Raw genomic sequence first — 12023 nt, 5'->3', positions numbered from 1 at the left:
GGTGGGCCGCACACCCACCTACAAACCCCACATATACATACCCCACATACCCACACTCCTTCACAACCCCCCATACCCATCCACAAACCCCACACACACCCTATGCCTACCCCCGTACCATGCAAAGTACCTGCATACCTGTATATATTTCATATATATGCATATATATGAAATAAATATGCATATTATATTAAATAAAGATGCATGTATATGCATATATCCATATATAGGATATGGATATATGCATATAAATATATGTGCATATATATTTCATATATATGCATATATATTCAAAGTACCTGCATATATTTCTAAAGAAGGTTCAAGGAGTGTTATATTTAGTTTAATTTGTGAAAAAAATTAAAAGTAATTACTTCTGCATAATTTTGAATTTTTCCGTGCAAAATTTTGATTTTTTTCTGTGCATAATTCCCTGGGGTGTATCTGGTCCTTCACAGCTATCCCCCTCACAGTCTGCACTTTCTCTGCGACATGTCCCACGTCTTGCTGTTTGTACAGCACCTTCCACATTTTGCCCATTTGTGCAATACAAATAGTAAATCATTTTCCCGGAAGATTAAGTTTTCATATGATTATATCAGTTCGGATGTAGCGTAAGAGAATGGCTTCCCTGATATTTCATTTTAGCAGACACCAGAAAATCATCTTTCATCCACCAAGAGCCAAGACAAAAGACGCTTCCGCTTCTGCTGTCCGCTCCACCTCGTTTCTACCGCAAACGGTGGCCAGGGGAGCTTCCCTGTAGCAAAGATAGCCTAATGCTCTGTACTTATTCTCCATTAAGTCACTTCTGTATCAAATTAGTTCCATTTCCAAGTGAAAATAAGATTGTGCTGACTGCCCGCGATTCCAGTGGAACCAGGGCTTTACAAACAAAACTTCCTGCTTCAGTTGACATTTTTGTCACCCACAATAACAATTAAGGAATCAGAACTGAGGTGGCAATTTTGCTTTTGCTGTCGGATTCAGATAGCTTTTTTTGCAGCTGTGCTGGCCTAGAAAGCAAGCAACAGCGCTTCAGAAAAACTCGCCAGGCAATATCTTGCCGTCTGCGGCCTGGGTGAGATGGAGGGCACGTGTTGGAGGGCACTTCCCTTGTTATTCATGTTGGTCATACGTGCACACAAATGCGGTGCAAAATTGGGCTTGAAAACGGAGCGTGCTTGCCGTAGGCAAGAATCCAGCTCTTATCGACAGCAAAGTGAAGCCGACTAAAGGGTTCATTTAAACGCCTTTCTAAGGCTGAACCAGTCTTGAAATCAGCTTTGCATCTCACACCCTTTCCCGCTCTTCCCTCCGGCTTTCCCCATGCTTGGCAAGCATGGTCTCTTTGCTCTCAGGCGCTTCTCTGCTCTTGTGTCTTATACCCCAGCTGAGCTGTGGGCCAAGCTCGATTGTTGGGCGTTCAACATGAGATGTCACTAAGAGGTTGGGGTGGTCAAAGAGTTGGGCATCTTTAGGACCCTCATGTGGGACCCTCAAAAACCCAGCTGTGGTGAGTGAGCCCTTCTGATCAGTTTGGCCCTAGTCTCTCTGAGACACTATCCGGCACCCAACTATTGCATTCTTTCAGGGGAGGATGGCTCAGCCTTGCCTATGACCCATCAGCTCCCTTCCTACAAGATCCTTTTTGGCTATGGGCCTGGTGGTCCTGAGACAGGTGGGCAGGGGTCATAAGATGCCTGGAAAGGGTGAGAGTGCTCAGCTGGAGCTGTGGAATAGCAGCAGAGGAGTCCCAGCAAAGAGCCCCGTGAGTCCACGCTTGTCAGAGAAAAGGAAAAAAACCCCAGACCCTGGGGGATGCAAGAGACCCTTTTTCCTCTAGAGACATCCTTGGAGTTGGATCTCAGAGCCCCAGTGGGTTGGGTTAAGCAAGACGGCTGCCTGCCATGACCCTCTCTGAAGGGCACGAAGGACTGGGGTTGAAATCCTGGATGCATAGCAGTGACTAGAGAGACAGATCCCGAAAGCCCCGATACAAGGGTATTAAAGACCCCTGAGGAAACTGAGGCAGGGTGAGTGAAGCCATGGCACTGCAGAGACTGCTCCTGCCGTACCATCATTGGCACAGGTGCCAACAGGTCCACTTCAGCGTGGTGCCAATCCCCACCTCTCTTGGTTCAAGCCTGGTATAAGTTGAACTGACGCTGGAAATCCAAATCTCCCTAAATTTGGAGCCAATCTGGGTCCAAACTTGGCCTCTCTGGCCCTTGTCTGGCCAGCATGGGAACAATAATGAACACCACTGTGCTTAGAGGAGGCACAAAAGGAAGGAGTGGATGAGATGCCACCGGGGAGAGAAAGGTAAGTGCTGGAGCATCAGTGGGCCTTGCCTCTCCTCTCCTTCATGGCATAAATCAGGGGTCACGTCACCAAACCAGAGTGGTCTGGTGACGTGACCCCGGCTTTAGAGCATGTATTTCTAGGGGTCTGACTCTGCCCACCAAGTTGACAGCCACCAAAGCAGAGTGATTCGGTGGCTATCAACCATGGCCCTAGAAATACAGACGAGCCCTTGTGAAGCGGAGCCTCTCTTGACGCTCTCCAAAAATTACCGATGGCCCCACAGCTATTGTAATGCAGAACGGGGCTAAGCTGGTGGGAAAGGCAGCTTTGCCCGCAGGTGACGCAACAAGCCACTCCGCTGCCGGCCTGCCCGCCCCAGGGTGTCATCTCAGGCCCGTGGTGGCCACACTTTCCATCCTAAGATGCCTCAGTCGGCAGGAGTGCTGCACCACCAACACCTCGCCTGGGTTTCGCGAGGCAACAGGCGCTGTGCAGGGGCGGCGTGACTCACCCGGTATTTCTCACTTCAAGCAAGCCAGAATGACTGGCCGTTTAGCTGCGACTTGCCAAAAGGCACTCACAAAACGTGAAAGGGGAGCTGTGAAGACAGCAGGGCTGATATCCGAACCTGCCTCCTCTTTTATTCTCACCCGGCTGTTTGCAGCAATCTGCGTTTGACAAAGAAGGGGGAAACCTCATTCCCAGCCCCCTCCCAACCCTCTTCACACAGCGCTCGCTCCCTTCCACGGCCCAATCCCCCATGAATTCAGCTCCGTGAATCCCTCGTTTCCTCCCTGTCTCAGTGGTTTTGTGTAGATGAGGATTTATAAGAGGTGCTTTTCAGAGAATCACAGAAAATGAGGATTGGCAGAGACCTCAGGAGGTCACATCCAGTCCAGCCCCCTGCTCCAAGCAGGACCAGCCCCAACTACATCATCCCAGCCAGGACTTTGTCTACCCGGGTCTTAAACACCTGCAAGGATGGAGACTGCACCGCCTCTCTGGGGAGCCTGTTCCAGCGTTTCACCACCCTCCTCGGGAGAGAGTTTTTCCTAATATCCAACCTCAACTTCCCTTGCTGCAACTTAAGCCCATTGCTCCTTGTCCTGTCATCTGCCCCCACTGAGACCAGCCCAGCTCCATCCTCTTTGCAGCCCCCCGGCAGGGAGGTGACGGCTGCTGTTCAATCCCCCTCGGTCTTCTTTTGCAATCGCTAACACAGTCTTAGCCCTGGCGTGGACAAGGCAGTGGAGAATTTCCATGGGGTGAAACCGGCCACATGGACATCTGGGAGGGCTGTAGCTGACTGGCCTGGCTTAGCACGCACGATACCCCTCACCGAGGGGTGTCTGCTGATTTTCTCGGCCCCACTGCAACACCGCACCAGCCCTGGAGACAAGCCGCCTGCTCTGCAGGCCTGTCAGGCTGTCTCAGCAGTGCAGCCCTCTCTAGCTAATGCTTCCCGCTCCGCTCCTGTGAGCAATGTGCATCTTCTTTTCTCGGCGGCCTGCGCCTCATCATTTGCACGTACGCTACTTGTATTTGCACACACAGGAAGGGGACGTTACTTCTGCACCTGCACTAACTGTCAAAAGCCCTGGGACACAGCTTGCATGGAAGAGAAAACACCTCACCTTGCCCTCTATGGTGGTGTCTCCATTCCCTTTCTTTTCCTCCTGCCATCGTGATTGATCATGTAACAGAAAGCGACTGTCAGCTTATCAGTCACGGCACATAAAACCTACCATTTTCTGCCCCAGATGTTGTTCAGGCGAGAACGCACGCCATGCTGCACCGTAACCGTAACTTTAAACAAAAGCCGTGTTGACACACCACATAACGAGGCATAATTAGCATGTAAAGAAACACACGCTTTTAATAATCGGCTTAAAAGCTTCTTACGGGAGCTGGTATGCATTCAAATGGGGAGGGTTTGGGATTTTTTTTCCCCTTCTTCTATTAACTAGGATGAAATAAATGAACAGCCCACCTGGATAATGAGAAAGTCAGGGCTTCTCTTAGAGGCATTCCCTAGACTTCAGTAGAAGTTCATTGCAGAAAACTCGGGGGGATTTTAAAACTCTAGGATGCATCGCCCCTCAGATAACTTGAAAGCACACGAGGGTGTAATATCCTGAAGAACATGTTGGAAGAAACAATCCTGCCCAGTGGACCGGCCAGTATGATAGCTCTCTCCATCTCCACCGGCTGTGCATCTGTCAGACTCGTTCCCATGAGCTGTTTGCATGGGTTTTTGTGCTTTACAGTGCCTCGTCTCAAGCAGGGGCTGCATCCCGCGATGCTAGGAAATACCTGAAGGGTCGCCTTCTTTACATGAGACAGAAAGCAGAGGTTCAGCTCACCCGTGGCCCTGAAAGACCCCTGGAAAGTTTTTTGCAAAACTGAGGTAGGCCTCCCCGTTTTTTTGTCAAAATGCCAACTCTGCCAATTCAATCAAGCCCAACCCCTTGCATTTCAAGCAAGAAATGAGTCTTCATTTTTTTTCTCTAAAGGATCAAATCTGCTCTCAGCCCCAGGGAGAACCGTGTTTCTGAAGGGAGTGAAAAGACCTCCTCTACCTGAACAGCCTGGATGCAAGATCCTCCCTCATTCAAAGGGATCCAGTGAGAGGTTATTTCTGATGCCAGGTTGTTCCCGGAGTCAGTACTTAGGGCACTAGCCCTGGACTTTGGAAACTTTCGTTCCGTTTCCAGTGTCACCACTGACCTCCTGCGGTATTTGGGGTGAGGCCCGTAGGGCTGGTTCCTAACACCTGGAAATGAACAGGAGTTTTGCCATTGATTTCAAGATCAGGATCAGATCCCAGGTCTCGCCACCCAGCTGTAAAACAGTAGATCATTCAAGATTTGTAAATGCTCAGATACTCTGCCAGGAGAACACCTAATGTAACAGCACCTAATGTGCTATCCAGCATGGGGACTGTGCACGGACTGCAATACATTTGGCCAATTCCTTCCTGTTCACAATGATATTTCCACATCTGCAGAGAGAGACCATGGAGGCTAGAAGAGCTCTCAGGGTTAAATCCCCAAATGATGGTTGCCCAAGACATCCGACAGAGGCCAGAGCATGATCTGGTGACTCTTGCTTAAGTGAGTCTCCAGATCTTCTTCCTCTTACCCCACCCCTAGCCCCTGGCCTCCAGGGGAAAATGTCATGAACTCTGCAAAGAAGAACTTTTCCAACTATTTGAAATATATATATATATATTTTTTTTATGTGTGTGTGTGTATATGTATATATGTGTGTATGTATATGTATGTGTGTGTATATATATGTAATATTATAAAATAGATCAGATTTACCCAAAGAACCTCATCCACCCATGAATGCTGCCATGACTTTGATCTCCTGGGCTCAGCAAATTCCCTTTTTGAATGTTGACTGGCTTGAACCCTTACACCTGAAACCATCCTCAGTAATTTCCATCCAGTGAAGCTACAGTGGCGTGGAGGAGTGAAAACAAGAGCCGATGGGATGGCAGGCTGCCCTGTTTCTGAACTCACCCGATCGGTCTCTAAGGGACTCTTCCAGAGGTTTCCAGGGCTAAGAGGAGACAGGACTTCAGGGCTTCCCATGCCTCAGCAATAGGGTTGGGTATTTGACCGGTCACATAAAGTTTGGTCAATTGAGCGGTCAAGGATCAGCCAAAAATTGAAAAAAAAATGCCAAAGGGTTCAGACAATAGGCTCAGAAATACATTAAAAAAAATAAAAATCATATTTCTATCAACAAAGCTACAAAAAAAATAGGTGTTTTTTTGTAAAATAGCTATAATCTTTGACAGGTCAGAAAATATGTGGTCAATTGACAATATTTGACCGGCCAAGTAAGTGGCTTGCCAACGCGACTGAGAACATCAGCTGTGTCGCAGAGTATCTGGAAACAGCGCGCACGGCTTGATGGAAATCGCAGGCATGGAAAGGGACACACTCTAGCAGGAGGAGGCAAAGTGCTGACGGACCAAAGAAGATGACCTTTCTGCAGCCTTTCAAATGTAATTATCGGGGCAAATTATTTTCATGACTTAATAGAACGCCTTGAAGCTTTCCAGCAAGGTTAATTAGATTCCTCGATTCGAGACTGATCTGCTCTTAACCAACTTTGAATACGCTGAAATCCAGTTTTCTAAATTCAAGCTAATAAAGCGATTAGCTGACAGATATCGGGTATGCTACAATTACCACGGCACTTAGACCTTGGGCGGACAATATTTAATGCAAATCAGAGTCGACGTCTCTGCCCATTTGTCCTTTTCCTTATCATTTGATCTGTGCGCCACATGATGCTTCAACTTGTGCAGTCCAAGGGACTACGTTAAAGAAATGGAGAGCAGATGCAAAGGCAGAAATAATGGTTTGGACAGTTAACTGTGAACCATTGCAAGGGCTTTTCTTCCCATTCCCACACTCAAATCCCCACCACCTCCCTGCCCTCTGTGAATTTAATGCTGGCTCAATCCACCAGCCAAGGTGGATAGCTGCATTCATCCAGACACAGGGTGCAGCTCAGTCAGCGCCTGCCTCAAAACGCATCAAGTCCTGACCCAGAGCAATGACCTTCCCACATGAAAGAGGAGAAGGGCATTTTTAAGTTTAAGGACAAGACGTCCTCCTCCAGCTAGAGATCAGGGTTGTGTCCCAGGATCATCCTTCTCTTTTTCCCCTTCTAAGACATAATTAGGTAAGGCTGCTTTTTCTCAGGTCATTAATGAAGTATAACAGGCTGAACACAACTGAGGAAGGACTTGGCAGAACGGAGGGCTGTGTGCTAATCATCATTCCTGCACTTAGTGGTGTTTCCAAAAAACAGCAGAGCTCTTTGGGACTTGCTTCCTTTCAAACTCAGGTAGGGGACATCAATCAGATTTCAGGACCTCAGGACGTGGATCCTAGAGTCATCGTATAATAGAAAATGAGGGTAGGAAAGGACCTCGGGACATCATATTTAGTCCAACTCCCTGCTCCAAGCAGGACCAGCCCCAACTACATCATCCCAGCCAAGGCTTTGTCTACCCGGGTCTTCAAAACCTCCAAGGATGGAGACTGCACCACCTCTCTGGGTAGCCTGTTCCAGTGCTTCACCACCCTCCTAGTGAGAGAGTTTTTCCTGATATCCAACCTCAACTTCCCTTGCTGCAGCTTGAGCCCATTGCTCCTTCTGTCATCTGCCCCCACTGAGACCAGTTCAGCTCCATCCCCTTTGCAGCCCCCCGGCAGGGAGATGACGGCTGCTATCAAATCCCCCTCGGTCTTCTCTTCTCCAGACTCAATCAGCCCATTTGCCTCAGCCTCTCCTCACCAGTCCTGTCCCCCAGCCCACCACCATTTCCACTGGACTCTCTCCAACGTGTCCACATCCTTTCTGTAGTGGGGCCCACAGCTGGACACAGGACTCCAGATGTGGCCTCCCCAGTGCTGAATAGAGGGGAGAATCACTGCCCTCGATCTGCCGGCACCGCTCCTCCCAATGCAGCCCAGGATGCCGGTCGCCTTCTTGGCACCAAGGGCGCACTGGTGGCTCCTGTCCAGCTTCTTGCCCCCTGTCCCCCCAGGTCCTTCTCTGCAGAGCTGCTGCCCAGCCCGTCCCCCCCAGCCTGCCCCGGTGCAGGGGATCGCTCCCTCCTCAGTGCCGGACTTTGCACTTGTCCTTGTTGAACCTCAGGAGATTTCTTTTGGCCCAATCCTCCAATGTGTCCAGGTCAATCTGAATCCTAGCCCTCCCCTCCACCATATCTACTACTCCCCGCAGCTCGGTGTCATCTGCAGACTTGCTGAGGGTGCATCCATCCCATCTTCCACATCGCTGACAAAGACATTGAACAAAACCGGCCCCAGGACTGACCCTTGGGACACTCCACTTGATACTGGCTGCCAACTAGACACGGAGGCATTGCCTACTACCCTCTGAGCCTGATGTTCCTGTCCAGCCAGAATGGCGCAGCTGCAACGGGCCACATCCTGCTCTGGTGTAGCTCCCTTTGAAGGCTGCAGGACCCTGCTCATCTCACGTACACCTGTGTAGCGTCAGCACAATCTGACTGGTGCCTAACATATGTGAAATCAGAACGAGACCCTATGGAGTTGGACCAGTGCCTATCGAGGCGGCTGGCAGAGGGCATTACAATGAATCAGGCACTGAACAATTCCACTTCATCATTGCTAAGACTTAAAACACACAGCGAGCAAGCATCAGATTTATGCTGAAATTACAGAGGGATTCCTACGGACGATTACACTTCCAGCCCAAGCGTGCTGAACGAATCCATCATGACGAACCCCATCGCCGTTACACTGCGCTCACTTGTCACATCTCCCCAGGATGGACCTTGGCAAATACGCAAAGGGGCACCGTAAGATTTATTGAGCGTGACGTGGCACTTACCAAAGTAGTCATCCGAGGGAGGGTTCTCCATGTCGTACAGCATCTTCTTGGTCAGGTGCTCCAGCTCATCCTCTGGTCTGAAGACAGGAGCATTTGACGCTGGGCCAGAACCAGGGTACCCGCCCTGGGAAGAGAAGAACATGCATCGCATGAGGTCTCTGGGTGGGCATAACCTACGCCTCGACGTATGACAGCGTCTCACTTTAAAGATCACTCTTGGTTGCTAGTTTTTTCTACCCAAGTCTTTGGAGGACTACACGTCGCCCTGAATAAAATGAAAACATGTCTCTTCCAAACGCCAATAAAGGACAATATACTTACTTTGAGTGAGGCAGGCTGGCACACTAGCAGCGATATAAATGTGGCTAGTGATTAGGGGCCCAGACAACTTTTGAGAGTAAGCCCAAAAGGTTATGGGTCTATCCCAAGCTGCCAGGCTTAGGGCACACCAGTCTGAGACCAAAAAACAGAGGAGCAAATTTATTTTGGGGATAATGTCATCTGAGCAGCATTTCATAGCAAAAGTGTGCAGCTTTGGGATTGGCTCCTGAGGGTACGGGTGAAAGGGCTGGTAATCTGAACGATATAAAGGTAGGCTGGACGCAACGCTGCAGTACGGGCCAGAAGGATCAGTCTTGTTCTGACGAGCAGATACGCCTGGTACAGCTTTTGCACAGCCGTGCCCTGATCAAAGAAAACCCTGGCAGTGACATCAAGAGTCGCATTAATTTTAAGACCAGAGACACAAACGAGTCCCTAGAAACAAGCCCGCGAACGCTCAGCCTTTATGGATTAAGAGCTGGTGTGAAATAGCAGCAATATTTTCAGAGGAGCCATCTCACTGGGAGTCGTATAAAATCTGGACACGTCTCGAGAAATGGGGAATTACTTCTGGGAGGGCTGTAGTGCTAGTTAAACATCAGGTCCTTTCAGCATTACAAAACACTGAGATAACATTTGCTAGCGTCTATGGTTTCCTTGCATAACTCGCCCGCAAGAATCAACTCGCTCGTGCAATAAAGTATGTTCCTTAAAGCCAGTGACTTAGTTGGTTAATTGCTGCCTTCATCGGGGATTTATATTCGGATCCAGACCTTAGAAACATTAGTCTAGCGGCGAACATCACACCTTTTCCTATACATCACGTCTCTGTCAGCGCGGGTGAATGGCAGTATCACCGGCAAACAACATTTTGTTTGCTCTTATGATGCGCATTTAACTTCCAGAGCCTGGAAAATCTCGCTGCTGACATGATGAATTACTTCGAGCCAATAAAACGCAGCAACTCCACAGCATGCCTAAAGAACTGCCTGAAATGCACTGACTCTTCTTTCGGGCAAGAGGGACACTGCAAACTAGACATCGATCGTGCCTGGAGGAGTCCTTAGACCTGTGCTCAGCGCTGACATCTCCATCACCCAGAGACACCGTGCTCCGAATCGCACAGGGAGAGGAATTCAAAAAAAGCATTACCAACCGCAGGGGCTTTATCAGGGCCGAGTACGCACGCTCTGAAAACTAAAGATCATGGAAGTCAAAGGAACAAACTTGGTTCGTCATTGGGTATAGGCTGTTTCTCCGTTATGGGCATGCTCATACTTCAATAAGCCATGCCAGCATGCTCCGATTGATTGTTTTTCTTGATTTCCAACTGGGTAGATTATTAAGCCTCTTTCTACAACCAAGAATGGCAACCAAGAATTAAACGGTTGTGTGATATGAATAAATCACCGTCCGCAAGCAGCCGCACAAACAGGTGAGGAATCATTAGACAAGGTACATTCAGCGATTGAGTTAATCTGTTCCCATCTTGAATTTAAAAAACGTGGGCTGATTCTCTGGGAAAAAAGCCTTCCTGCCGAGAGCCTCTCTAGTAAAGATCATTGTCTTCATTGTGATTATTGTTTTTTTCCTTCGGAGTGAATGAGATCCCACTGGAACAAAAGTTTGAACCAAGTATCTCAGAGGTTGGTAAAACAAGGATGCAAACCCACCCCCACGCTGGCCATTTTGGGAGTGGAAAGCGTTACATGAACATGTTTTTCCCAACAAAAAATAGTTGACTGCATTCGAAACATGCATGAGAAAAATTCGCGCTTTGTCAATCTGGGGGATTTTCATGGAAAAAAAAAAGCCCAAAGCTGATATGTTTCTAATGAAATCTCAGTAGGAAGAAAAAAGCCACCGAAAACTGCCCATGAAATGAAAAACATGTGCTTTATTCTCCTCAAAATAATCAAAAAACCGGAACATTTTTGACTGCTCTAGCAAAGGACTATTTTCCCCGTTACATCAAACTTAAATATTCCTATCCCGTTTCTCCTGATGAGTCTAGGTTTGGTCTTTCTCGCCCTTTCTGGGGGTCAGTTGTCTCTGGTGTAGACGCAGGCAGTAGCACCTCCATAAAGCGGGGCTGGAGGGGACCTCATCCAGTCCAACCCCTGCCTGGGGCAGGATCAGCCCTGGCCAAACCACCCCGGACAAAGTCATCATCTAAACTCTACATAAGACTTATCCTAAATATTGCTTGGTCGTTCCAGGTAAAGAAGCCTTAAATAACACCCAAAAGGATCTCGGGTGTTAGAGCAACGGTGATCAGCCTCTGGCCTGCGGGTCACGTCCGGCCCGTGGAGCCATGTCACCCAGCCTGCGTGGCTCGCCTTGGGTCTGGGAATTCGGCAGCAAGGAAAGAGGCAATTAACCCCAACACTGCTCCTCCACGCCACATTTCTAAGTCCCGTGAGCCACATGACATGGCCCTGCTATATGCCAGGCTAGTCCTGCACGCTGGATCAGCCCCCAGCCAGTCCGATGCTGCATGCTAGACTGGGTCCAGTCCCACGTCCTGGATGCGGCCCACGCACTGGATCTGACCTGCGGACCAATCCCGCCCTACTCATCCCACCCATGGGCGGAAAGGCTGGGCACTGCTGCATGAAGCCTGGCTCTCCCCTCGATCGCTCTGCATCCGCCCTCTTCACTCCAGGCCCCAGAGAGCCTTCCCGAGAGGCAGGAAATTAATTCCCCAAACAAACACCACCACCAAATGCCGGGGAGGGAGGTGCAAGAAACAAACCAAAAGCTTTCATTTAAAAGAGCCCTGACGCCAACCACCGGCTTGCACTGGGCTGGAGGGTCATCTGTATTTCAAGGATGCTTCAAGAAAACTGGGGAGGGGGGGAAGACAGAAAGATGTGGACAAATTGGGAGAGTCCAGTGGAGGACATTAAAAACGGTTGTGGGGCTGGGGGACATGACTGGTGAGGCGAGGCTGCACTGAGGAGGGAGCGATCCCCTGCACCGGGGCAGGC

The 12023-nt window shown here is 49.3% G+C and overlaps 1 protein-coding gene across 2 annotated transcripts in view; it reads right to left on the bottom strand.

Annotated features, from left to right (window-relative positions):
- The window catches only part of LPP (LIM domain containing preferred translocation partner in lipoma), a 316153-nt gene that overhangs the window by 81485 nt on the left and 222645 nt on the right, over window positions 1–12023 (bottom strand). For both annotated transcript variants that reach the window (XM_019532903.1, XM_019532904.1), the window contains one exon: window positions 8713–8836. In XM_019532903.1, the coding sequence (XP_019388448.1) occupies window positions 8713–8836 (124 nt within the window). The remainder of the gene's footprint in view (window positions 1–8712; window positions 8837–12023) is intronic.

The sequence above is a fragment of the Crocodylus porosus genome, unplaced genomic scaffold (assembly GCF_001723895.1).
Source record: "Crocodylus porosus isolate Cpor-Errol unplaced genomic scaffold, CroPor_comp1, whole genome shotgun sequence".
Taxonomy (NCBI): Eukaryota; Metazoa; Chordata; order Crocodylia; family Crocodylidae; genus Crocodylus; species Crocodylus porosus.
The sequence above is the reverse complement of the archived record's forward strand: the minus strand, read 5'-3'. Positions and strand labels throughout refer to the sequence as shown.